At 50.6% G+C, this 26,020-nt stretch overlaps 3 protein-coding genes across 13 annotated transcripts; 1 reads left to right on the forward strand and 2 right to left on the reverse strand.

Moving 5' to 3' along the window:
* The first annotated feature begins 306 nt into the window (after positions 1-306).
* Positions 307-9,047, forward strand: NDRG2 (NDRG family member 2). Of its 5 annotated transcripts, none has more exons than XM_032343102.1 (17): positions 307-420; positions 2,021-2,083; positions 2,782-2,862; positions 3,241-3,282; positions 3,669-3,774; positions 4,001-4,121; positions 4,307-4,369; positions 5,340-5,400; positions 5,626-5,712; positions 5,857-5,913; positions 6,086-6,189; positions 6,626-6,670; positions 6,959-7,010; positions 7,244-7,291; positions 7,559-7,594; positions 7,752-7,803; positions 8,056-9,047. In XM_032343102.1, exons 3-17 carry the CDS (start codon positions 2,788-2,790, stop codon positions 8,220-8,222), a joined length of 1,116 nt encoding a protein of 371 aa, XP_032198993.1. In that variant the 5' UTR covers positions 307-420; positions 2,021-2,083; positions 2,782-2,787; the 3' UTR covers positions 8,223-9,047. The 5 variants fall into 5 exon arrangements, with proteins under 5 accessions (XP_032198993.1, XP_032198991.1, XP_032198995.1 ...); XM_032343100.1 differs by lacking the exon at positions 307-420 and adding an exon at positions 982-1,085; XM_032343103.1 differs by lacking the exon at positions 307-420 and adding an exon at positions 1,894-1,918.
* Positions 9,048-9,687: 640 nt separating this feature from the next.
* SLC39A2 (solute carrier family 39 member 2) lies at positions 9,688-17,429 on the reverse strand. 4 transcript variants are annotated; one of them, XM_032343109.1, is made up of 4 exons: positions 17,158-17,429; positions 16,845-16,975; positions 16,577-16,622; positions 9,688-10,082 (listed from the first exon to the last, which is right to left on the reverse strand). In XM_032343109.1, the coding sequence occupies exons 1-3, from the start codon at positions 17,270-17,272 to the stop codon at positions 16,596-16,598; spliced, it is 273 nt and encodes a 90-aa protein (XP_032199000.1). In that variant the 5' UTR covers positions 17,273-17,429; the 3' UTR covers positions 9,688-10,082; positions 16,577-16,595. The 4 variants fall into 4 exon arrangements, with proteins under 4 accessions (XP_032199000.1, XP_032198998.1, XP_032198997.1 ...); XM_032343107.1 differs by having other exon boundaries at positions 9,689-10,082; positions 16,577-16,627; XM_032343106.1 differs by lacking the exon at positions 9,688-10,082 and adding an exon at positions 15,111-16,033 and having other exon boundaries at positions 16,577-16,627.
* Positions 17,430-18,969: 1,540 nt separating this feature from the next.
* Positions 18,970-25,556, reverse strand: LOC116590792 (methyltransferase-like protein 17, mitochondrial). Of its 4 annotated transcripts, none has more exons than XM_032343096.1 (14): positions 25,439-25,556; positions 25,166-25,319; positions 24,949-25,083; positions 23,943-24,024; positions 23,385-23,466; positions 22,987-23,060; positions 22,445-22,539; positions 21,842-21,912; positions 21,539-21,646; positions 20,963-21,031; positions 20,031-20,081; positions 19,688-19,780; positions 19,266-19,453; positions 18,970-19,191 (listed from the first exon to the last, which is right to left on the reverse strand). In XM_032343096.1, the coding sequence occupies exons 1-14, from the start codon at positions 25,517-25,519 to the stop codon at positions 19,077-19,079; spliced, it is 1,398 nt and encodes a 465-aa protein (XP_032198987.1). In that variant the 5' UTR covers positions 25,520-25,556; the 3' UTR covers positions 18,970-19,076. The 4 variants fall into 4 exon arrangements, with proteins under 4 accessions (XP_032198987.1, XP_032198989.1, XP_032198988.1 ...); XM_032343098.1 differs by having other exon boundaries at positions 24,949-25,109; XM_032343097.1 differs by lacking the exon at positions 19,688-19,780.
* Positions 25,557-26,020: the final 464 nt, after the last annotated feature.

Here is a 26,020-nt window from a genome sequence, read left to right on the forward strand (position 1 = left end):
GACACGCAGCAGTCCCCGAGAAACCACTGCCTGGACCCTGAGATTCAGCCGGGCCGAGCTGGTCTCACCCTCCTTCTCTGGGCCGGACTAGGAGGGGTTAGCGCCCAAGCCACAGGGTCTCTTGGGTTCCAGCCCGGGACACAGCGTCCTCCCCAAGCCCCCACTCCACCCCCGCAGAGTTAACTCCGCCCCCGCGCCTGTTTACTCTAGAGTCAGAGCCCCTGGGGGTCCCTGGCCCCTCCTCCGCCCCCCCTTGGGGCCTTGACCCGGGAGTCCCCGTTGGCCATCCTCTCCCCCCCTCCTGCGCTCTCCCTCTATTTATAGCGGCCCCCCGCATTCCCCGCCCCCCCTCCCCGCCTTGTTTTCCAACTTCTCAGGGAGCAGCCGAGAGCAGGCGTCTGGACGCAGCAGAGAGAGGAGGTACCAACACCCTGGGCACCCCGAAGTTGAAACTCCTGCACCCCCGACGGCCCTCCACCCCTGCCCCGCTCTTTTGGTGCTGGCACACCTGCCCCTCCCAGGCGGCGAGACCCTCGCTTCCTCAGCGGCTATCCCCGCCCACCTCCTCCTTCCTTAACCTAGCTTGTGTTTACCCGCAAGCCGAGTCGGAATCATGGGGTGCCAGCACCCTGGGTTTGCCTCCCTACTACCCGTCCCCACTACTGAGTCTGGGGGCGAACGAAAGAACCACAGTGCGATAGGCAGATCCAGGTCACGGGTGGGGGCGGTGTTGAGGGCGGGCATGGGGATCCCCTGCAGGACTCAGGGATCCCCGCACACCCCACTACCGCCCGGTTGCGGGGGGATGTGGTGGGGAGCGCGAGCTGAGCGTGGAGGCACCCAGAGCAGTTTCCTTCCTTGGAGTACCCCTCGGGCCCCCAGCACAGCCCCTCCCTGAGTGGCAGACAGCCTGGGGCGGGGTAAAAGGGGGGGCGTGTTTACTGGGGGTCTGGGGCGGATCTGCAGGGAGCTGTCGGCCCGTGGGCGGGCTGGGGCGGGTCGGGGGCGGGTCTGTGGGGAGTCCAAGCCGGGCGGGCAGGAGAGTCAAAGGCAAGTGAAGGTGGAAGCGGCCGCGGCGGCAGCAGGTAGGGGGAGGGGCGGGCGAGGGGCCGCTGGGCCTGGATGGCGCCAGCGGGGCCGGTGGGCGGTTGGATCCCAATCCCTCCGAGCTGACCGCTGGCGGGCACAGGCCCACAAGGAGGGGACGCTGGGCTGCGGCGCACAAAGGCGGAGGCTCCGCGAGCGGCAGGGCGTGTTTGGGGCGTGCGCGAGGTTGTGTCCAGGGTCCAGGGTGCTCCTCGCCGGCCGCGCGGGGGTGTTGGTCCCCACGCGGACGGACAGCGTTGGGACTTGTAGGGACAGGTCCCCGGTGCTGGGCCCGGTCGATCTCGCCCGTCCTCCTCATCCCTTCCCAGCTGGCGCTCGGCCCTTGCGGGTCGTCGGGGAGGCTGGGAGGAGATTGTGGAGCCGCCCTCCCTCCCCTTCTCCGCTCGCGGGACCCACACCGAGACCGGGAGGAGGAGAGACGCGAAGGAACGGGGCTTTTTAAATGCTGTTTTTAAATGTTTAACTGGGAAACAGTCGTGCTCAGCTATCCTCATCTCACTCGAGAGCTGTCAAAAATCTTGAGGATCCCCTAGTCCCCACTTCTAGTTTGCAAATAGGAAATTGAAGCCAAGGGAAGTAACTGATTGGGCCAAGGTCACACCCTTAGCAGCAAAGCCCGGACTAGAATCCAGAGGTTCCGACACAAGCCACGCGCTTTCCTCCACATCAGCACTTCCTTCTCTCCTCCCCCGGCCTGGACTGATGATACCTGCTCTCCATGTTGCCCCGCAGGCCCCTCCAGCCAGTATTGATTCTAGCTGAAGCCTAGAGAAGATGTGTTCATTGGACTCGGGCGTACAGATTAGGGAGGGTTAGTGACCCACGTAGTCTAGATCTTGGCTGAGGCTTTCTGTCTCTAAAAGACCCAGCGTCTGTCTCCCATGTCATTCACCTCATTGCCTTGTTTTCTCAGACCCTGCAGCCAGGAGGAGAACCCTGACCCCTAACCCCACTGCATCGAGCCAATAGGAGCCCAGTAAGTGACCCCACCCCCAGGCTGCAGGCTCCTAACTGCCATCTGCACAGGTGTTCTGCTCCTCACCACCCCACTAATGTTGAATGTATGCTAAGACAGTCTTAGGAGGAAGAGAAGGAAACATTGGGTCAGTTGGACACAGGTGCCCCTTGTTCTTTTTGTTTCCCTCTCCCCTTCTTGGTCATGGTACTTGGGTCATTTTTAGCCCCTTTCTCTCTCAGCTGCTGACCTTGAGGCTTAGTTGAAGGTCACAGTTAATTATGAACTTTAACTGTTCTGTCCGTCGGTATCTTTGGAGTACCCAGTCACTGAGCCACAAGTTTCATCCCTCCCTAACTCTGGGAGTGTGGGGTGGCCCCTGAATACAGCCTGGAAATCCAGAGTTGGACTCCTGCCCCACCCTAGTATTTCCATCCAGGCCAGGGGAGGGGGTTTCTGAGGTGTAGGTGTTGAGGGCCAGCCGTGGATGGCCAGTTGGAAGAGAAGCGGTATCCTGAGACCTCTGCCACCAGCCCTCCTTCCCAGCTGCCTGGATGTGGAGCTGGGGGGCAGGAAAGGCTGTGTGTGTGTCCTGAGGTGGTCAGCTCTGGGGCCCTCTGTACCTCGCATTGCCCTGGGTGGAGAGAGGAAGCCAGGTGCTTGAGATGGGCAGGTGTGGAGGCCACCTCCCCAGTCGTGGTGTTTCCTCGTCCTGCCAGGCCACCATGGCGGAGCTGCAGGAGGTGCAGATCACTGAGGAGAAGCCGCTGTTGCCGGGGCAGACGCCTGAGATGGCCAAGGTTATTAGAGACCCCTGACTCGAAGGCCCAAATTCCAGACCTGCAGGCATCCCCATCACTTCCTGCCTTCCCAAACCCATAATCTCATTCTAACCCACAGCCCTGTTTTCTCCACCTGTAGCCATGTCTCTCCCCCACAGACCACAAGGGGAGTCCAGGCCTTTGTCCTGTCACTACACTAACCTTCATCCTCTCCATGTCTCTTTTTGTCATCTCTTTTGTCTTTTGTCTCTGTTGGTCTCTTCGTGAACATTTCTTCTGTGTTTGTCTCTCCATCTGTGACTCTACATGGCTACATGGCTGTGTGTCTCTGTGTCTATCTGTTTGTGTGTGTGTGTGTGTGTGTGTGTGTGTATGTATGTATGTGTGTCTCTCCAGGAGGCTGAGTTAGCTGCCCGAATCCTCCTGGACCAGGGACAGGTAACAGCTTGGGGCAGTCCCAGGGTGGTAGGAGGGGTTCTCCTTTTTCCCAGCAAGGAGAGGGCTGCTACCAGGCTCTTTCTCCTCTCTCTGCTCCCTTTCCTTCCCTTTCAATCCTTGCCCCTCCCCACCTCTCCTTCTCAGAATTCCTTGGTGCTCTCCCATCCTTTATGATTCTTTTCCATCCTCAGAATCATTTTCTGCTGTTTTATTTGCCTGCACCAAATTCTTGCTGACCCTATTTCTAATTCTTTGTTTCTGTCTTCTCTCTTTGCCCCTCCCCACCCCAACTCCCCGACTTTTATGGGACTTTTGTGGGCACCCTTCTCCTGCCTCTTTTTCCTCTCAGCCTAACTTCTCCCTGATGGTGACCTGTTTTTCTGCAGACTCACTCCGTGGAGACCCCTTATGGCTCTGTCACTTTTACTGTCTATGGGACCCCCAAACCCAAACGCCCAGCGATACTCACCTACCATGATGTGGGACTCAACTGTAAGGACCTGAGCTTCCCCTCCCGCTCCTTTCTGGGACGAGGCTGGTGGGAAGGGTAAAACCCCAAGGGAGGGGAAGGTCAGCATTGGCAGGAAGGGAGCCATGTGGCATATCAAGGGGCGAGTTCTGTCCTGGCCTGACTATGGCATAAAAAAGGGTGGGTTCTGACTTGGGGATACTTTTCCCTGGCTGATTCTACTGTCGGGGTGGTGGGGATTCTGTTTAGATAAATCTTGCTTCCAGCCGCTGTTTCAATTCGGGGATATGCAGGAAATCATTCAGAACTTCGTGCGGGTTCACGTGGATGCCCCTGGAATGGAAGAGGGGGCTCCTGTGTTCCCTTTGGGGTGAGACTTAGCTCCCTCCCTCCTCACGATGCTTGGAGGCACAGGGCAGGGGTGAGGAAGAGTGGACCAGGGGAGGAGGAATGGGGGGGGACAGTGGAGGCTCCGGGAAAGGGTGAGTGGGGCACCCTGAGGTGTAGGCACTGGGGGCAGCTTGGTGTTTTCCTTAACGTTCTTTTCTTCCCCAGATATCAGTACCCATCTCTGGACCAGCTTGCAGACATGATCCCTTGTATCCTGCAGTACTTAAAGTGAGAGGCCTGGGAACCCCTCAAAACCAGAGTTTTCTGCCCAGCACAAGGGGGCCCTTAGAAGTCCTATGTCCACCAGGGTTCCTGGGCAGGTTGTAGTCTCTGGCCTAGATAGATCCTTCCTCCTCTGTGCCTCCACCTGACTGTTGAGAAGAGGAGGGATAGGTTTGGAAATGGACTTGAGTCAGCAATGTGGTCTTGACGGAGAGAAGCAGGAAGAGGAAGCGGCTCTGCGTGGCTCTGCCTCAGGCTGAGGAGGGGCTTCTCGGATCTGGAAGGTAGAGAGGAAGAGGAGGGGTGACAGAAGCCCAAGAAGCCAGATAGACTTGTCTCTTTTCCTCCCACTTCCCCTCCTCCAGACACACACCTGGTGCCTGGAAGCCCTGGGTGTGAGGGAGAGTGGGAGAAGGAAGGGAGAGCCTGGTGAGCCTCTGGAGAGCCGTGGTGGTGAGCATGCGGTGTGCTGACGACTCCCCGGGCTCTGGGCCCTGGCTCAGCTTTTCCTGGGCACCCGAGCTCTGGGCAGCTCGGGTTCACCTTTTGCTTTCTATCCCCCGTTCTCCCTATTGTTCACCAAAGTTATGTATCTTTTTTCCCCCCATCTTGCTTCAAGTTCCCTTTTTCCTGGTCCCTCACGAGGAACCAGGAACTAAACCAGAACAAGTTGAACTAGCTCCTGAGAATTAAAAATGGACACAGAGCTCTGTAGGAGAAGTGTCTGGTTGGCTGGTGGATGGGTGTTACTCTTCAAGATACTAGCTCCCCAAGAGACAGCTGAAGTAGATTTCAGGGACCTTCGCTGGCTACCAGTGTCAGTGGTTAGCTCCTTGGCACCTTCCTTTTTTCACACCCCTCCAGGGAAGGTTGCGTTCTGTCCTTTGCGCATGTGGCCTTGGGAGGGAGGTGATGAGTTTGAAGGGCCAAACTTTTGGACACCAGGGCTGGTGAGAGATACGTTTCTCTTTCACAGTTTCTCCACAATAATTGGAGTTGGTGTTGGAGCTGGAGCCTATATCCTGTCACGATATGCTGTAAGAAATTAAAACCAAACCAAACCAAACCAGATAAGGGAAAGGCAGGTGTAAGGCCCATGGCAGACTGAGTAGAATATTGTTTGCTATTGTGTGTTTGCGGGGAGGACTGGGTATAAGGGTGGGGAACAGGGCCCATGGGAGCCTGAAACTGGCTGGAGCTCAGTGGGAAGGGAATAAGGCCCTGCCCAGTCTCTGATTTCCCTTCTTTCTGCTACTTCTCAGCTTACCCACCCAGATACGGTCGAGGGTCTTGTCCTCATCAACATTGATCCCAATGCCAAGGGTTGGATGGACTGGGCAGCCCACAAGGTTTGGAGGGGCCTGTGTGTTGAGGTCCAGGGTGGGAGGGCCCTCTTGGGAAGGGGAGCGGAGCAGGAAAGACGTGTGACTTTTTAGCCTGCGTCCCTTCTCCTCATAGTATTCTGAGCTTGCTCACCTGCCCTTTCCTCATAGCTAACAGGTCTTACCTCTTCCATTCCGGAGATGATCCTTGGACATCTTTTCAGCCAGGTAAGTGGTTGTGGAAGGTGGAAGAAGCGGAGGGGACTGACAGGGGCTTGAATGCTTGGAGCAACTTCTTTAGATGGGATAGGATCTGGAGAAGAAAGGAGGCTTGCTTCTTCTCGTCCCGTAACTGGTGACGTCTCTTCTCAACCCTCTTTCTCCCTTTTCTTTCCTTCAGGAGGAGCTCTCTGGAAATTCTGAGTTAGTACAAAAGTACAGAAATATCATTACACATGCACCCAACCTGGAGAACATTGAACTTTACTGGAACAGCTACAACAAGTGAGTGTGTGGTGTGTGTGTGCGCGTGCACGGGGGAGCAAGGTAGAAGCAGCAGTCGCGGGCCACAGGTGGGAGGAGGACAGGGAGATTGGGGAATCACAGGGAGGAGCAATCACAGGGAGGGCAGGGTCTGGTGCACAACTGGGGCAGCTGTGGGCCAGACCCCATGGGATGAATTGTAAGGAGCTGTCCCCCTTTTTCTTGTTTACTTCCCTTGGGTTTTTGGGTTCCCAGAAGAGAGATGATTCCTCTGCCTTCACTGCCCTCTAGCCAGGGACTTGGGTTCCTAGGCCGCCGGGATTTGAGGCCTGCGGCACTTTCCCCTTTGGTTCCCACTTTCAGTTATTAATAGTTGACTATAATTTTTGGAAGGAAGACAGCTTCCTCAGGGAAGGAACTGCCTAAAATTTCTGCTCTTCTTTGAACCCCTTTCTAGTCGCCGAGACCTGAACCTTGAGCGTGGAGGTGCTGTCACCTTCAAGTAAGACTTTAAGAGTAAAGCTTTGTCTCTCTCCCTGGATATTCCCTAGATGCTTACATTCTTTAGAAGAAGGAGAGTGTTTTAACAGGGAATTTTCTCGTCACCTCCCACCCTATCCTAGGAAGCAAATTCCACCTTCTAGTCTTACCCTTTTGGGTTGTCTTGGAAGGGTTAGTGGGGTTTAGAAGACTGTTTCCTCTTTGGAGCCGAACAATTTCCAGCTGCTCTTGTGGGAGGCAGGGGAGGGAATCGTGGGGGCTTACTTTCTCCCCGACACTATGCCTCTAGGTGCCCTGTGATGCTGGTGGTAGGAGATCAAGCACCCCATGAAGATGCAGTGGTCAGTAGAGAATTTTGGGGCGGGCAAGGGAGGGTTGGAGTCCTTGGCCGGTGGTCAGAGGGGTATCTTGCCAAGAGGCTCTGTTTGGAACTGGGAGAGCGACTGTGGGGCCCAAGAACGAAATGGGTATGGGGCTGATGGGGAAGGAACTGTGATCTGGGTCCCTGGGTCCCTTGGATGGGAGAGGCCGCAGGGAGTATAACGCTATTCATTCAGCTTCCTGCTTACACTAGGTGGAGTGTAACTCAAAGCTGGACCCCACCCAGACCTCTTTTCTCAAGGTCAGTGACCCTACTCCAGGTGCTGCCTGACTCCTGGCCCCGCCTGACTCCTGACCCCCTGTCTGGAAACATAGATCCTCTCTAGGTTCAGCTTCTAGGCCTTCAAGGTCCCGCACAGGAGCAGGCAGGGTGGATAAAGACCACAAACCCTCGGGGCCTGGAGTGGGGAAGCTAGGGAAGAGAGATCCTTTCCTACCTCTTGGCATGGCTGCTTGTATTTATGTGTGTATCACTTCTTCTGTATGGCTGTCTCCATCTCCTGACCAGATGGCCGACTCTGGAGGTCAGCCCCAGCTGACTCAGGTGAGTACCACTGACCTCTATGAGACGGGATGTTAGCGGCACTGAACTATACTCTTTGCCACTCACCCCACCCCCAACCTGCCATGGTCTTGGGCTCCATCTTGGCTTCGAACCTCATCTCACTGTCTGTCCCCCTCTGCTCATCTTATTTCCACAGCCAGGCAAGCTGACCGAGGCCTTCAAGTACTTCCTGCAAGGCATGGGCTACAGTGAGTATGGGGGTCAGAGGCTATCGTGAGAGCAAGAGATTGCTCCACAGGAAGAGGGATGGGCACTGAGTGGGAGGAACCATTTCAGGCTAGTTCTGAACCTTACCACCGTCTGCCAAATCATGGACCCCTTCCTCCCCGACCCGCATCCCCATTTGTCACTCTCATCCCCACCCAAGTACCCCTCTCGGAGTTGCCAGCCTCTCTTTCCCACCTCCTTTCTGCCTGCCACTTATGCTTCTGTCTCCACAGTGGCCTCATCCTGCATGACTCGCCTGTCACGATCACGCACAGCCTCCCTGACCAGTGCGGCGTCCATTGATGGCAACCGGTCCCGTTCTCGCACCCTCTCCCAGAGCAGCGAGTCTGGGACTCTCCCTTCAGGGCCCCCGGGGCATACCATGGAGGTCTCCTGTTGAATGACCTTTGTTGCCCTGGTGTACGACCCAGACCTCACCTCCCCCAGCACTAACCTGGGAGGTGCATAGGGCACTGGGCCAGAGTAAGGAAAGATGGGCAGATCATGTGGAAAGATGATCTTGATCTTTGATTGCTACCCTAACCTTGACCTCTAACCTGTGATTCCCCTCAGATCCTGGGAGAGATGTCCTAATATCTCTTAGGGACCCAGACCCCGAAATTATCCCTCTCCCTCATTTTGATGTTAAGGTGGAGAGGGCATGTGTTCCCTCTCCCTAATCTAGGTGTCCATAGATAAGGGATAAGAGGTGGTTGTAGTTGCCCCATGGTGCCTCCATCAGACTCTCCCTACTTATCCCATTGCAAGAGTAGGGGACTTGAGGCTGGGACTCCATTCACCAAAGCTGATATGGCTTTTCATTAACACTTCAGATCTCTGAAGAGTATGGGCCTAAATGAATGTGTGTCAGAGGAGGCTTACTGGTGGGTTAGTGGTCCTCAGGATGAGATAGAAACATCTGGTGTGTGAAATGGAAGTTGGAATGGGAAGTGGTGGGCAATGAACAAGTATGAGGGAAGGATTGGAGCTGGGGCAATAGGAAGGGGCCTGGGGCCATTGGCTGCACTAACTTTGGTAGCTGTCTAGACAGTGTGTGTCTAGAGTGGGAGGGGGAGGGAGCTAAGCTGGGGCAGGGCTGCTTGGGGCTTGGCATAGGGGTGGGAAGGGCTATCTTGGGGATCGGCTCACACTGTGTTATGTGTGGAAGGGTGCCCTCCTGTGTCCCACGACTTCTGCTGTAACAATAAACTGTAGAGGAACTGAGTGCCATTCTTTGAGTATGCCTGCATCATGCCCCTTCTCCCCAACCTACTGCCCAACTCACATTCTCTTCTCAGATAGGGCCTGGCTCCCTGTCCCTATGTGACTACAGAGTCAAGGGCCCCTAGTTCAATAGGATGGTATTGCCCTTGACATTGATAGTATTTCCAAGTTTTGGGAAGACAGGAGCTTCTTAAGTCTTACGAGACTTCCTTATTGGTTATAGATCCTTGAGAAATGCCATAGGATGTCAGAGATGTCACTGACATCATGATCTTAAGAAGGAAGTATGGAATGCTGACCGAAGTGTCCAAGGACATCTTGTGATCACCTTCCTGCAGGATCCTCCCTAGGGGGCACCTAGATTCCATTTTAGATGGTTCAGTGCAATGAGTAGGCCAGGCCTCACCCAGTTACTAGAGAGGTTGGTTTGCTCATAGTTGGTCCCAGTCTGAATACTCCTTCAGGAGAGTAATAGGACAAAGAAGGATTTCCTCTAAGGAGTTCTCCTCCTTCATGAATCCAAGGACATGGGGTGTTGATTATGTTTGTGGTTCTCTGAGAAGTGTTTTAACAAGTCTGCACAATACTCATCGAGAGGACTTTGGATACTGTGACTGTTGCAGGCTGATTCTTGGGCTCTTGGGGACACAAGAAGTAAAACACGAGAAGGCACTTTATATTGTTATTAGTAAGAGTACCATCGATGGAATATTACAAGGTCACTTGCTGGGTTACTTTATAGAACCTCCACAGACAATGACATGCTTTCCTCAATGAAACTGAGCTGAGGATTATAACGCGGCTTGATGTCTGGTGCTGACACACCGACATGGAAGTGAGGCATGGAATATGTTATTGACTCTTGAGCATTTCATCACTCTCTCATAGGCCTGAGTCTATTTTAAATGCAGTAGGCCAGGATCAGAAGGGGGCAGGGGTATTAAGTGACTCGCAGAGCTCTGGAGCTGGTTATTGATGGCAAGGGTGTTGGGTGACCGCATGCAGGGCAGGCAGCGAAGAGTGCTTAAATGCCACCCTAAAGAAAGAAAGAGCATAATTGGAATCACTGGGCCAGTTAGCTCCTAGTTAAACAAAACATGAGGAAAAGGCAGAGAACTCCAATGAACAACAGCCTTGACCAGCAAGAGATGCTGTTGTGAGGGGCACTTGGCTGGTTTAGTCCATAGAGCTTTCCACTGTTGATCTCAGGGTTGCAAGTTTGAGCCCCATGTTGGGTGTGAAGCCTAGTTAAAACAAACCAACAAACCAAACAAAGGTGTTGTTGTACATTATGGAAGGGAAGACAGGTCTACTCCGCACGTTTGCCAGAAAACACTGTTAGCAAGGTAATCTTCAGAATTGGGAGGAAATTGAAGTGTGTGTGTATCTGGGAGCTGGGAGCTGGTGTATGAAGTGCTTGGTGACTGTGTGTGTCTCTCCTATAGTTGTGTCAGCATGAGAAACCCAAGAGTTAGGAAGAGGGAGAGATGCTCTCTGCTGGGAGCAAGGCAGAGGGGGTTTGCTGTCCTTGATTGACCTCTTTACCGTGTTGGTCGCAGACAGTCCCCTCTAGCCCGCGGGGGTGCAGCGCCCTCCTGTGGATGGCATGTTTCTTCCTAACTTTCTCCAGGTCCTGCTTCAGGTATCTCTCAGTGTTCTTTGTGATTCTATGTAGTAACTACATAGGGAGGGAGTGGTCTGTGGCTCCTGCCTGTTCTTAAGATCAGAGCTCAGGAGAGAGGTGAGCAGATTTCATAGAAGCGGAACCACAAACTCCCTACTTATTGTCTCTGCTTCAGGCTTAGGACTCCTGTTTCTCTCCTACTGTCATTCTCAAGGGCTGTATTTTCCTGACTTCAGGGACAGAAGCTCAAGATAGCTAAGGCAGGGCGCCTGGGTGGCTCAGTGGGTTAAAGATAGCTAAGACAGAGTTCTCGGGAAGGAGAATATAACTAGAAGAATGTGGTGATGAGCCCCTCGTGGGGTCAGCGTGAAAATTCTGGACTCATGAGGAGATTTTAAAGAGTGATTCTGGGGTGCCTGGGTGGCTCAGAGGTTCAAGCCTCTGCCTTTGGCTCAGGTCATGATCTCAGGGTCCTGGGATCGAGTCCCGCATCAGGCTCTCTGCTCAGAGGGGAGCCTGCTTCCCCCCATCTCTCTGCCTGCCTCTCTGCCTACTTGTGATCTCTCTCTATCAAATAAATAAATAAAATCTTTAAAAAAATAAATAGTCATTCTCTGAAGTTACATACAAAACAGTGAAACTGCAGCAGGAGGGATAGATATTAACCTTTAAGGACACTCCTTTAGATACTTAAGTGAAATGCTACCGTGGGAGACGCCACCTTTCTAGAGAGATTTGGGGACTAACAGGAAAGTGAGAATCAGTTCTGAATAGAGGTCAGGAGTGTGGTCAGGGTAAATGGTGCCCAGAGCAATTAGGTTGTTTGCACCCTCTCTCCTCACCCACATTACAATTTTCCCCAAATTGGATAACTATATAGTAAAAGTAGAATGCATTCTGTATTTGACATTCAATACATCTAAAGATAGTAATGAAATTGAAATAAAAAGGAAATCATCAACAACTGGCCTCTTTAAGCATCCCTGAAGACTGGGGCCTAAGGGTGTCAACCCTGTCCACACCCCTTTTGTTTCACCTTTGCTAGTGGCCACAGGCCCCTCCCTGAGGTCCGGGGCAGGGAATATGAGGGTGTCTGGCCAGTTGGCACATTCCCACTCACGCATACCAACCCACTCCAATTCTGGCAACTGTTCTTTGTATTCTATCACCCAAAGTCAGGAGCCAGAGCTCTGTTTCTTATGAGGGAGGCAAGGCAAGACACTGGAAAACTGTCCTTCGGGGAGGGGTGAAGTGGGTGAACTGTCTCACAAGTTAGCCTGGAGTTCTGTGGTTTTGTTCCTGGATGCCTCTTGTTCATAGGTGCTGGTCTTTGGCTGACCTCCCATCCTGCCCCAGGATACTCACTAACCTCTATTCTCTTTGATGCTGTGCCTCAACTCTTCTTAACTGCAAAAACCCAAGCCTCAGCTTGTATACAAAGGAAGGCGGGGGAGCTCTAAAGGGTTACTTCAGAGAATCATTTATTGGTGCAAGAATGGAAAGCTGGCTCTAGGTGAGAGAGCAGTTGGAGGTCTCATTCTTCCGTTTTTTTTTTTTTTTTCTACTTAAATATGTAAAATATACATGCGTGGGGGTGCAGAATAAGGGATGGGGAAAGGACCCAGGGGTTCAGGAGACTTGAAAATTCTCTTGTGACTATTCCAACTAGCTTCTTCTCTTACCCTTTTTCCTAACTGGCATCTTTCTTCATATTTTTTTCAACTTTAATGATTCTAAATGTTTTCAGTTATAACCTATTTCTTAAAGGCTGAATGAGTTAAGGTTCGCTCGTGACTCTGGTTTCCAGTTGTCTTGGCCCAACTACTTTAGCTCTCTCTCCAGTCCGTGGTTCTCATGCCCATTTGCATTCCATCCTTCTCACAGCAGACTCACTTGAAGTCACATTCATCTGCTCCCTTATAGCCCTCTCAGACTCCTGGCTGGGGATTCAGAGCTTTGGAAAATGCTCTGATTGGTCCTTTTTTTATTTGATCCTGATTTTTAAAAAAATTTTATTTATGTATTTGAAAGAGAGAGACAGAGGGAAAGCCTGAGCGGGAGAAGGGGAGAGGGAGAAGCAGACTCCCCACCCAGCAGGGAGCCCCACCCCAGGACCCTGAGATCATGACCCGAGCCAAAGACAGACGCTTAACCAACTAACTGAGCCACCCAGGCGCCCTGACCCTGAGGTTCTAAGGGGCCATTCTCTAGCTTTATTCCCGCTCTTGCAACGATATGGTTCGAACTGAAGATGGTTCCTGCTGGGGTTGGTAAGTTGTTGGGAGAGGAAAGCAAGTGCTCATGAAGGAGAGAAAGCACTGACGGCTGAAGGCAGAGGTGGCTGAAGGTGAATGTAAGGGCTCCCGGGATGGGAGGAGGCTAAAGTGCATGACTCACCCGTGCTTGAAATCTCCCACCCTCTGCTCATTTCCCTCTGACGCTGATAGCATAGGTGACCCAGAAACATCTGAAGAGCCCCAGAGTCTGATGTCCTTCTCCTCAAGTCTCCTTTCTGTTGTCCTACAAATCCTCTGTCCCTGACATAGCTAATGTCCGTATAATTGTATCCCTTCCAATTTACCCTCCCAAAGTCCTGGGGAGACCACTGCGGTGGATGGCAGCAGGGATTGGATGGCATGCGGGATCTGCCCGTCCAGATTTCTTGATGTGCCTCACGAGGGTGACCTATCTTCCATGGACCATCAGATGTTTTTGTCCTTTGGCTTCAGTTAGCATGACCAAGAGGAGTTGCTGGCAGCAGATGACAGAGAGGAGGAGGAGCGTCATCCTCTGGCTTCCTCCTGGTCAAGTCCCTGTGGGCTGGGTGTACCTCTCCACTAAAGGCCGCAGGGCATACTGGACGGCTCCCTCTAGTTTCTGCTCCCAGTTCCCTCCTCTTCAGCCTGGGCAGCCGGCTCAGCCTCAAACACAGTGTTGTTGCTGCTCAGCCCTTGGCTATTGCGCCACCATCTGTCCAAACTTGTTCTGTTTGGGCTCTGTCCAAACCCTGCCCACACCTCCCTACAGTCTCCCTTTATGCAACTTGCCTCAGTTCTCCAACGTGCTCCCGCTTCTTCTGAGCCCCTGACACATAAGATCAGGAGGTTAAGGTAAGGTAAGGGAGGAGAGAATCTGGATATTTGAGCTTTTCTTAAAATCAGAGAAACATGGGTTGGAAGCCCAGCTAGCTATGCGATCTAGTTATTTACCTCGGGATGGGGATAAGATCTACCTGGTGGGGTCGCGAAGGCGAGACTGTCTGTGAGGGTGATAGTACAGCACTTGGCACACAGCAGGTGCTCTGTGTGGAGACTCTGCTGTGATTATTACATGCGAGGCCCTGTCTGGAGAATGAAATCCATTACTTCATGCTGAAGAGAAAACAGAATGGGATGGTGCTTTGGGGAACTTGTTTCCTATATCAGATATTTTTAGTTAGTTTTGCCTCAAGTTTTCCTTCTCACTCACGCCTGGGTGCGTTGGCTGGGCTTGTGAGAAGGTATGCGTATCTTAGTTTGTGGGGAGGGCAATCAATGGACAGGAGGCAACTGTGGCAAGGACACTCAGGAGACGTTGTCCACGTGAAGGTGACTTGGGCTTCCCCACTGAGAGTATCAGAAGGGGCAAAGTGGGGAGAGTGACTGAGCTCATGGGGTGCACCTTCTCTCCCCTCCTTCTCCACGAAGTCTGAGATACTCCTCCATTTCATGGGTCAGGGCACTGGGCAACAGCAGATAATCAGCTTTGTGTTTGTCCTTCATAGTTTTTAAGAGAAGCAGCACATTGTAGGGGTTCCTCACACTGAAAGATGGCCTAGTGGGGAGGGGCTGGAGGCAGAGCAGCAGGTAGAGCAGGCAGCAGGAAAGCCAGTAAGTTGTGGCAAAGCCCGGTAATCACCCTAGGCATTTATCTGGCGCCTTTCTCCCTCTCCAAACACACTGCTTCTTAATCCCTCAGCACAAGGCAGCTGGATGGAGACAGAGGCTTAAGGAAGAGCCACAGCATCCTTGAGGCTACGCAGGGCTCAGTGTGAAAAATAGGAACCAGAGGGAAGGAGGCTCTATTTAGCCTGATCTCAAGAGTCTGCTGGACACACTGTAGTTGGCCAATAATAGGTATTGGGAGTGGAGTGGGTGTGGTTAGCACAGGAAAAAATCTAGATCCCGTGGTTTCTGTTTTTACACCTCTTCTCTCTAAATGTTGGGCACTCTAGCTCAGTTTCTCAACACCTGTGGGCAAGGCAGGAGTAGGTTGCTGGAATTTCAGCAATGCTCCCATGTATGGAGGCATGGCCTGCAACTGGCAGAATGGCTAGGGGCCTGGATTCCCGAAGAAAATACAATATCCAACAGTCAGCCTTTCCATTCCCCACTCCATCACTTCCTGTACCAGGCAGCTCCTAGGCTACCTGGAGAAATGAAGTATAGCATGACTGAAGGGGAAGGGTAAAATGGACATTTTATTATACACAGTAGCAAAAATGGTACAAGAGTTAAATCTAGAGTGATGGTCTTCATATCAATTCTCCAATTTAGAGGCACTCAACCTAAACGTCCTCTTCTCAGTCCTGGAGAAATGGATTCTCATGTAGGAGAAAGCTGTGGTCCAGTTCATGAGGGTGATGCCTAATGAATGCCACTTAGTCTCAGTGGAGGGCCAAACCCACTGGGGAAGTATCTCCCAAGGGTAGGAAGGCCATCCTAGATAGGCCCATCAGAAAAATCTGGAATCTCTCAGGCCCACAAGGCAATAAAGGCCATGAAGGCAAAACCAGCGGCTACGCAGCCCCATTTGGCCAGAGGGGCCTCAGGGCCAGCTAGCTCCCGGGGCAGAATTTCCAGGAAGGTGACATACAGAAAGGTGCCGGCTGCCACACCTTGTAACACAGCCTGGGCTAAGCCCTGCCCTGCTTTAGAGTCCCCTTGGGTCACAGCCAGCCCCAGGACTAGGCCCATGGGGGACATGAGAGCTAATGACAGTATGGACAACATGGCCCATCGTGACCTAGTACCTATCTGCACCAGCCGCAGTCCAACCCCAAACACTACGAGCACTTTGTGAGCCAGGACAGCAAGACAGAGCTGAATGGTGGTTGCTACTGTTGGCTGCAGCCCCACGGCTAGCCCTTCAAACACTGAGTGAAAGGAGAGCGAGAGCAAGAGGACGAGGGCCCGAAGGGGGCCCTTTGAGGGTGAGGGTGGGGGTCCATGGCTGTGGAGTTCAAGGACATGAGTCCCACCCCACTCCTCCTGCACTGTCGTTCCTCCAGCAGCCCCAGGACAGCATTGCAGTGCCAGCGACTCCAGAAAGAAGACAAAGAAGAAGCCCAGGGAGATGATGAGCTCTCCGTAGGGATACTCCATCTAGGAACAGAAAGAGGGTCTGTGAGGTAGGAAGGGAAGAGAAGCAAGGACACTGGGTGGCCATGGGAGTGGGAGACTAAAGAGAATGGGAAGTGTGGGACTATGCCTAGTTAGTAAGAATTGGCCAACTCTTTGCCCTGCTGGCTCTCCCTCTGGTCTGTGGCCTTATTCCCATCTGCTTCAGATGCTTCCAGATTGATGCAGCATATTGGGCATAAAGAAGGGCAGGGGAATGAAGCCAAGAGCAGGTATGGACAGCAACGAGAAGAATCCCTGAGGGACTAAGGGACACCAGCGTAATAGGGTTAGTAATATGGGAAAAGAATGTGAGGCATGTCAAAGGGATGGAGAAAGAATGAAATAGTAAAGCAGAGCTTTTTCTGGAGTTCCACAAACCCAAATGGATTGAGTGGGCTCCTCCTTTCCTCTGTGCTGTCTGAGCTGAGGAGCAGAGGGGATCCCTGGTTTCCTCACATACTCCCCTCAAAAGGGTCCGGGAGGTTCTCCTCCCCCACTAGCGAGGGACTGGTGGGAGATACTTACCTGAGCTGAATCAGCATCATCAGAAGCATTTCCCTCCCTTTCTGTCCTGTTCTAGGGAGAGAAAAGCAGAAATCAGGTGGGGAGCAGCTCAGCTTCCTGTCCTGTCCCTTCAGCTCCGTCACTTTCCCTAACGTCCAATGTGACTGGTGTTCACCATGCCAGAAAGAGTCCTCTTGCTTTTCCTTCCACCCTTGTCCTCAGCTCTGTCATCTTCCCCCCTCATCATTCTGGCCTCACAGCCCTGCTGCTTACCATTTCTGCTGCTCACCTGCATCTTAAACTTCTGGATCTCTGAGTCAATTCCCTCCAGGGCTTCAGCAGTCATGTGCATGAGCCCTGCTCCCAGGAAAACACCAGCAGAGGTGCAGCCCAGGAGGCTGAGGACCCGGCGGTGACGACCTAAGAAAACGAGGAGTTACAATCCAGTTGGCAATGAGATAGAAAAGGTGACAAAAGAGCAAGCATGTGGCACCCACCATCCCCAGCTTGGGGATGGTGAGAGCCTCGGAGCAAGGCATCAGGATAGGTGAAAGGGCCATAGTCAGGCTGAGGTTATGGGGCCGGCAGCGGCAGGGCTGTACCTGTGGCGGCATCAATCTGGAACCACTTGAAGCAGATGGGAATAAGGCCACAGACCAGGGTGAGAATCAGCAGGGCAAAGAAGCAGCCAATTTTCACTCCTAGTTGTGGTTCCATCCTTGGGGTACAGGATAAGCAGATGCTTCAGAATAGCAAATGGGAGTTATGATCTCTGAGCAGGAGTGTGGAAGTAGGCGATCAAAGCTGGAGTATCTCCTCTCCCGAGCTCCAGGAGGGCGATGGGATCCTCCTGTTCTGTGTTGCCTCTGCTTGCGCAGCCCTTGCATGCTGACTGGGGCCCTGCCCGATTCCCGCCCTCCCCCTACCAGGAGGCCCCTCCCCTGGCTCCCGCCTTCCAGAACTGGGAAACCAGAAACTCCAGACTCCCTGCCAGGCACAGCCTGTGCTGTGTGTCTTCTCCTCTTCACGCCATGACTAATCCAAATGCTATGGACAGTCTTCTTTCATGCTGGTCTAATCCACAATGGGAGTCTATGGTAGGTCCTTCCTAGCTGTTTTGTACTGGGGACACCTGGTCCTGCCTTATTTAAGACATTTGATCTAAGACTCCCAAACCTTCTCCACCCCACCCTATGTCTCATAGGTTGTTATGCTGATATCTGAACCCTACCTTTTCAGAGGGGATTTGGGTAGGAGGTGGGGCTGAGAGGTGGTGTCGCCACCCGCCACTCTGAAAACTAATAGATGAGGGGCCTCCCCTTTCCTGTAACCCCAGAGAAATAGCTCCAGGCATGGCAATTTCTAGTGGGGAGTTGAGATTTCTAGTATTACAATATTGATTTTGTTCCAACTTTTGACTGTGCCCGTTTCTGGATACATACATATCTTCTACAACTTATGATGGGATGATGTTCCAATGAGCCCAGCCTAAATCAGGAACCTCCTAGGTTGAAATGCATTTAATATACATAAGCTACCAATCCTAGCTTCAACTAGCTTTAAATGTGCTCAGAACACTTACATTAGCCCACAGTTGGGCAAAATAATTTAATCAAAGTCTTATTTTGTAATAAAGTGTTGATATCTCATGTAATTTACCACATACCGTCCTGGAAGTGAAAACCAGAATGGTTAGAAGTGTGCCAGCCGTTTACCCTCATGATGTAGCGACTGCTTGGGAGCTGCGGCTGCCCAGCATCACAAGGGACTATCATACCACATACTGCTGACCTGAGAGAAGAGCCAAACTCAAAATTCAAAGTCTGGCTTCTACTGAATGTGCCTCACTTTCATATCATCTTGAAGTTGAAAATTTGAAAATCAAGCCACTTTAAGTCAGAACCATGTGTACTGAGGGAGAGGGCCTGAGAATTTTAAGACAAAGAAAGGTTCTCTAGCTCTGAAATAGCAAGGCCTAGTGAAAATCCGAGAAATGAACCAAGCAAATGGAAGGATCCTGCCTAGAGCTACAGGGCCACGTGGAGATGGAAAATTCAGTCTTGATGGGATTGGCTCTTGAGGAAAATGTATCAGGCAAACTCTGGGGGAGTTGATGAACTCTGAGAAAGACAGAAGTAAGGGACGGAGGAAAACACAGAGGCTAGGCAGCCCAGCTTCCCTATTTAGGTAGCCCACCAAACAACTGTGACACGTGCTGAGCCAGCGCTCAGAGACTGGGGGCGGCTTTCCCTACTGCCCCGGATTACTTCCTTGGGAAGTCCTGGTAGAAGCAGTATCTCAAAAGCTTGCAACCTGTGTGAGAAGATAAGGCACTGAATATCTTGAGAATTCTCTCTGTTACAGGACTGAACATGACAACCGGCCTCTGTATCTTTTAGGAATCACAAGATCCATTTCTACTCTTTGAAAACTTTTTATTATTATTAAAGCCTCAAGCAAACATACATAGGGCTGCCAGCACTCCCACCCTGGATACCAGGGAGCTTCAGCCTTGGCAGGCCTAAGTAAGAAAATCCTTGTCGTCAGCAGGGGACAGAGGAAGCTCCGACTCTGAAGGTGTGATCACAGGTAAAAGATCTCCCCAGGAGCTGACTCGAGCACAACGATACAAATCCCTACGGAAAAGAGAGGTCAATGTGGGCTCTAGCTTCTTGCCACCTCCCCCTAATTTTGGTCACACTCTTTATACCTGCCATACTGGCGGGCTGTGATCACAGCATGCTGCATATGTCCATCTGGACAGCACAGGTGACAATGCACATGGCGTGGCCGTTTAAGGACAGGCTGAGTGATACGGGGCCAGCGATTAGCCTCCTCTGGAGACCCCCGGGCAAGAATTACCATTGAGAACTTTTCCTCTTTTTGCTTCTTCTTGTTCTAAGATAAGGATACAGAGAGACTATTTGGAGAAAAAACAGATGGGAAAAATAATTGTGATCCCTCCTCCCCCCATCCCTGCAGCCATTTTCAGATTCTATAAGCCATGTACACCCAGGCCTGCAAACCTCCAGGCTCTTCTCTGACTTCTCCAACTCCTCCCACCTCTGACTCCTTATCATCCTGTTCCCCCAGGCTACTTTCTCCCTGCCCTAACATTCCCAGGAAACATACCCAGCTGAAGGGGATGCAGTGGTAAGCTTGAGAAAAGCTACAGGCCAGGGGCTTAGAGGCTGTCAACTGGGGACAGGGAAGTTCATGTGGACACTGGGAACACACAAGACAAAAAAACCCCAGAGAATCATACAACTGAAAAACAAAGAGTGACAGAGTTAAGAAGGGCTAGGGCAATGGGAACATAGGAGCTGGAAGCAGGGAGAGCCAAGGCAACAACTAAGAAAGATACTGAATAGGGACACAAAATAGTAGACGGTGGCTTAGCTTTACCCTCTCACTTTTCCTGGCCACAGCTGAGTTTACATCTTTGCAGGCTGGGAAAGGCAGAAGTAATACTTACTGGGGCAAAGACAAAGCCAGGTCGAGGGTCCAAAGGTGACTTCTCTTTTCCCTAAAATAAAAAAAAAATTAAGCTGGGTCTGAGGGGTCTAGTCTCATAACTCAATCTCTCTACTCAGTAAACTGAGGACTCCTTTAACATTCAATTCTGATAATTATTAACTAGGCTCCTTGAGTTAAGCTGGCTGGTTCTCTAATACTCCAAACAAAGAACCTTCTCTTTGTAGTAGGAGAAAAGCAGGAACTTGGCACATAGTATGGTGCTTTCCCTTGTCAGCAACCTCTACTCACAAAAAAATCCCACTCCAGGACAATTAAATTTATGATTATACACTGGCTCATACTGTCCCCCAAAGATAAGGTTCTTGGCTTAGCAATGCCCTGGATCAGGGGTTGGAGCACTTACTCTTTTTTAAAGGCCTAGAGAGTAGGCAAAATCTGTTTCTGTCCCAACTATTCAACTCTGCTGTTTATAGTATGAAAGCAGCCTTAGACAGGACACCTGAGTGGCTCAGTTGATTGAGCATCTGCTTTCATCTCAGGTCATGATCCCAGGGTTCTGGAATCGAGTTCCACACCATGCTCCTTGCTCAGCAGGGAGCTTGCTTCTCCCTCTGCCTGCAGCTCCCTCTGCCTGTAGCTCCCCCTGCTTGTGTTCTCTCTCTGACAAACAAAAATCTTAAAAAAAAAAAGGCAGCCATAGACAAGAGACACACCAATAAGCATGGCATATATGAAAATAGGTGGCAGGCCAGATTTGATCCACAGGTCCTGGTTTGCTAATCACTATCCAATCTTATAACAACTTTATATGCCTAATACCCTGAGAGTCACCCTTACCATTGTATGACAGAGTCTCTTCAGTCTTAAGGGAGCAGCAGTGACCACTGACAGATGGTGGGACAGGAGTGAAAGAAGGAGAAAGACTCTTACCTTAAGGACGAGGTCCCTGGCATCCATAAGAAGGGAGTGCCCAGCTTTTGTTCCATTCTCTACCAATACCTGTTCACAAAAAAGGAAAATAAGCATAAGCTTTGAATTACATGAAAACATAAATGCTAGCAGCTCTGTAAGACATTAACAGAGACAGCAGAGGGCCCTAAAGGAAAGGGCCATCCCCACATAAGATGGGAATGGAGAGCCTAAAAGAGGGACAAAGGGATCTATGCATGATAAAAATGGTCAAGAATGAACACAAGTTTTGGAACGCCTAGGTGGCTCAGTCGGTGGTTAAGTGTCTGCCTTCAGCTCAGGTCATGATCCCAGGGTCCTGGGATGGAGCCCCACCTCTGGCTCTCTGCTCAGTGGGAAGCCTGCTTCTCCCTCTGCCTGCCTATCACCCTGCTTGTGTTCTCTCTTTTTGACAAATAAACATATAAAACATTTAAAAACAAGACAAAAAAACACACTTAAAAAAAAGAATGGTGCAAGTTTCGATGGAGAGAAGGAAATGCATGAAACCCACGACACTGCCTTAAAACTTGAAGGGAAAAAGGAATTTCAGCTCACCAGAAAATGACTTGTCTTGCGCCATAGGGTTTGGACTAGTTCAGTGCGGTCAGCCTTGCTGGGAAGCTCACTTAAGGAGAAGGCTGATACCACCACATCGAATTGTACCTGAGAATCAAGAAAAAAAACGTGAGAGACGTGACATCCCCACTCCTGACCCTCCTTCCAAGAGCCTAACAAAGTTCTATCCCCTTATATTTCTTCTGTTTTATCTTCTAACACTCAAGGCTGGGTTGCAAAGCTGAAGCCATGGTTTTCCATCTGCCAAATTCCACATTTAACACTCTAAACATTGGCACTTGCCTTGGGTGATACAGGTAGAAACTGTCTGAAGAAGACACCTGGAACATAAGGCTCCCCAGATTCTGAACCACCTGTGGAGTAAAGCAGAGGCGCAGCAACTTTGAGTGTACAGGTATAAACTGAAGTGATCTCTCGATAAGAAATAGGGTCCCAAGGCTAAAGAAAACCACAAGGCACCCGGGTGGCTCAGGTGCTTAAGCGCCCATCTTTGACTCAGGTCATGATCCCAGGGTCCTGGGATTGAGCTCTGTGCCCTGCAACAGGCTCCCTGGGAGGGCTCCCTGCTTGGTGGGGAGTCAGTTTCTCCCTCTGCCCCTACCCTGGCTCATATTCTCTCTCTCTCTCTCAAATAAATAAAATCTTAAAAACAAAAACAAAAACAAAGGGCAGGGAAACACTGGGTTGCCTGTCCTGTTTATCTTACCCAACCCCCCGCCAGTCCAGCAAAGGCCTCTACAACCCTCTGCTTGACCACAACACTGGAAAGAAATCAGACTCCTCTTTAACTTTCAGCCTTCCTCTACTCCCCAATAAAACAACTTTTTCATTCTCTGCTTAACTCCTTCAACTTTGAAGAAACCCTTCCTTATCTTCCGTCCTCACCTTTCAGTAACTTTTCTGCCAAAACCAACATAGCAGCTGAGCTGTCCACACACAAATATTCACGTAGGCTCTGGCCCCAGGCACTATGAGCAGCCCTAAGATGGCAAAATATAAATCACCATTTCCAACGACAAAGAATCATCCCTACAAGAGATCCCTCTGTCCCCAACCCCAACCCTCGGAAACAGAATATGATCTTAAAATGGTTGGAAAAACTAACAGTGCCATTTTCTTACTTCATTTACTACTCCTTAAAAAAGGAGGGGCTCAAAAAAACTACTTATAGGTAAAAAAAAATCTTGGTGCTATGCCCTAAACTAAATTCCTTTCCTTTTTTATCTTTCTAAACATGGGTCTTTTTTCACTTGAAGTTTCTTTAAGTTCTGGCCCTAATCCATATACTTTCTTATGCCTCACCAATCTGAGCGAAGAAACATTCTAGTTCCCAAATTTCCTATTCTCCCTCTGGTTCCCTAGTCTCTTGGAGTGTTATACACATGGCTCTATAGAGCTAGAATTGACAGAGACAGTAAGATACTTACCAAGTGACAGAACCAGTACCCGAGCCAAAATCCATTAAGGTTTGAGGCTGGAACTCTGGAACTCGAGCCTGGATCTGAAGAAATATGTAACACTCCACAGTAGGGGAAGCAGACTCTTATTTAGGGCCACTATGAATTAGGGGACCATGACAGAGCAGATGAGATGTGAATGTTTTTTGAGATATAATGTAAATACTTTATAGACTGGGAACTTCCTAAAACAATGATTTTAAACATTCCTTGGGTCATGAAACCCTTTCAGAGGATAAAGAGAGTCTCCAAAAAAAAAAAAAAAAAAAAAAAAAAAGACATGCAATTTCCCAAGAACCATACCCCAGGAGACTACTTTATGGATAAGGGAACTGACGGTAACGGGTTGGAAGCTGAGGGGCTTTCACCTCATGGAATGCCCTGGAGACTGCTGCAAAGCCACCATCCAGTCTTGCGGCCATATATACCAGGCTCAGGCTCTCATTGTAGCTGCCAGAAAAACCAGAGAGTCACACCTACCAGGAAATAACCTCCATCCCATAGTTAACCTTCTATATTTTTAGGAATGAAATCTTTGGAAAGGGCTCCTCCAGCTCAGTACTTTCACTCCTTAAAAGAGAGAAGTCCTGGGGCACCTGGGTGGCTCAGTGGGTTAAAGCCTCTGCCCTTGGCTCAGGTCATGATCCCAGGGTCCTGGGATCTAGCCCCACATCGGGCTCTCTGCTCAGTGGGGAGCCTGCCCCCCCCCCCCCCCCCCCCCCTGCCTGCCTCTCTGCCTACTTGGGATCTCTGTCTGTCAGATAAATAAATAAAATCTTAAAAAAAAAAAAATAGAGAAGTCCTGAGTTTCAAACCAGGTAGGCTTTTCAAACAGGAATTGTGTAATAGCACTTCCCCAGTCTCCTCCTAGAGACAAGATTTTTTTTTTTTTTTTTTTTTTTTGCAGCCCTTCTAGCCCCCCTTACCTCAGTTCTTGCCAATGGTATGTAGTTTTGCGCAGGGCTCGCAGCACAGCTTCACGAAGTTTCTCCTCCACTTGACCTAAGTCTGTGGTGAGAACAAGAACTGAGTGAGGACCTAGGAAGACCAGGGCTCAGATCCAATATCTGAATATGCTGCTTGTCCATTCCTCTGCAATTTCCATCCTTCCCCTTAAGCAAAATCTCAAAGCTTAAGAAAATGCCAAATCTTGAGAAAAATTTTGGGTAAGAATAACAGCAACCACCACCATTACCACCAGAATGCATGAGACAGTATTTTGTCTCTACCAGCAGTTTAGTCAACAAGATCAAAACCATCCCACAGGCTTTGCTCTCTTTTGAAGGGAAGTGTCTCAAAGATTTAAAAGGATAGGATAAGGACAATATTTTGTGGATTTCCTCAGGTCCCCCTAAACTTTAGTACGTGACATCTCCAATGTTCCTAGAGGGAAGAAAGGGGTTTGAAAAATCTCAGCTCAGTACTGTTTTAGGATTGTGTTCAGCTCAGTACTATTTTATCTACTGAGCACCTATGAACCAGGTACTGTGGGAAGCGCAGGAACACAAGATGAATAAAAGGCAGGTCTGTAGTATTAAGGAGCTCACACTCATGAAAGTAACATACTCATTCTCCTATCCCTGGAGAGCGTTTCAGTACTGGACAGGGAGCCATACGGGGATTTTATTTCACTTTAATAAAAACTTAAACCGTCCTAATCCAATGGATTTGCAGGATAAAACCCCGAAGACCTAGACTTTGACAGGATACTGAAGTACCTTGTTGACCTTTACAAAAATCCCAAGAGCAACCTCGGAAACTATTCTGTTTTAGCAAGGCATCACTGTAACAAGCAGCCGCAGCCAGAAAATCAAACAGGAAACCGCAGTATCTGTTTGTCACAGATACTCAAACAGATCTGTAAAATTATTCCTTGCTCTTAATTTCCCACCGGTATTTCAGTTGGGCCTACTCTTTATTCTTAGGCCCCACCTGGGTTTTCCAGGAATTTCTTCTCAAGATGGACAGCCCGTCTTTGCAACTCCTGGGGCTCTACAGGTAAACGCCGGCTCCACAGATAATTGGTCAGTGCTTGCACCTGCTTCTCCACATTGGGCATCGAGCTCTCTATGGGCCAAAGATGAAACGCATCACTTAATGCGGACACAGTGTTTTGCTTCTCGGGTTTCCGCTTCCCACCGGTACTCACCGAGCAGCAGGAACTGCGCAGCGGCAGCCAGTGCTGGCGGCACCTTTATGCATGGCAGCTGCAAGATGCCGGGGTGCCGGCGATGGGGCGTCTTTCCCAGAAAATCGGAATTGTTATCGACCTGGGATATGCCCGGAACGACGGCAGCGAGCGTCTGCAGGCCGGGAAAGAAAAGCTGATTGCAGGGAAGAGGGAAGGCTCTGGCCTTCGCTAAGGAAGAGGCTATTCCTGAGATCCAGAGTTTCTCCGAGAGCAGGGAAAGCAGACACTCACGCGAGACTGGGGAGCTTCTCCACTGCCGCGGCGCCACCTGCTACATGTCAGCAGATGCCTCAGTCCCCTCACGGTCGCCATGGCACCGGAGGCGAGCAGGAAACGGAAATGATGAGACCCGTGACGCTCACGGAGCAGTGTCAGCCAATGAGAAGAGCGAGTGCTTATAGTAGCCAATAAACAACCGATATGTAAATCACCTCGGAGGGTCACGGTACGTGGGTGGGGTCAGGCTTTGGGTTCCTCTGTAAACAGTCCTCGGCGAAGTGGCGTCAGGTTTGTGTGGGGTTTGGTCTAGATGTTCCGAGGTCGAGGGGCGGGGTGGGGACGGGCCCTTTTCTGGCTCTCAAGAGAAGCGCCATAGACAGGAAAAGACTATTTGCGGATGTATTACTTACCTGTGTTCCTTGCTTCGTCTTGGGATTTTTTGTCCCCGTGTGTGAGAACGGGAGAATTCAGTAATGGAAAGATAAGAAAAACCCGAATTTAGGCAACTCAAGATAACAGAAATTAATAGTTAATAGATACAATTTTTTTGTTTGTTTGTTTTGACATGTTATTCTCCATATTAAACTGTCCTTT

The sequence above is a fragment of the Mustela erminea genome, chromosome 5, assembly GCF_009829155.1.
Source record: "Mustela erminea isolate mMusErm1 chromosome 5, mMusErm1.Pri, whole genome shotgun sequence".
NCBI classification, from domain to species: Eukaryota; Metazoa; Chordata; class Mammalia; order Carnivora; family Mustelidae; genus Mustela; species Mustela erminea.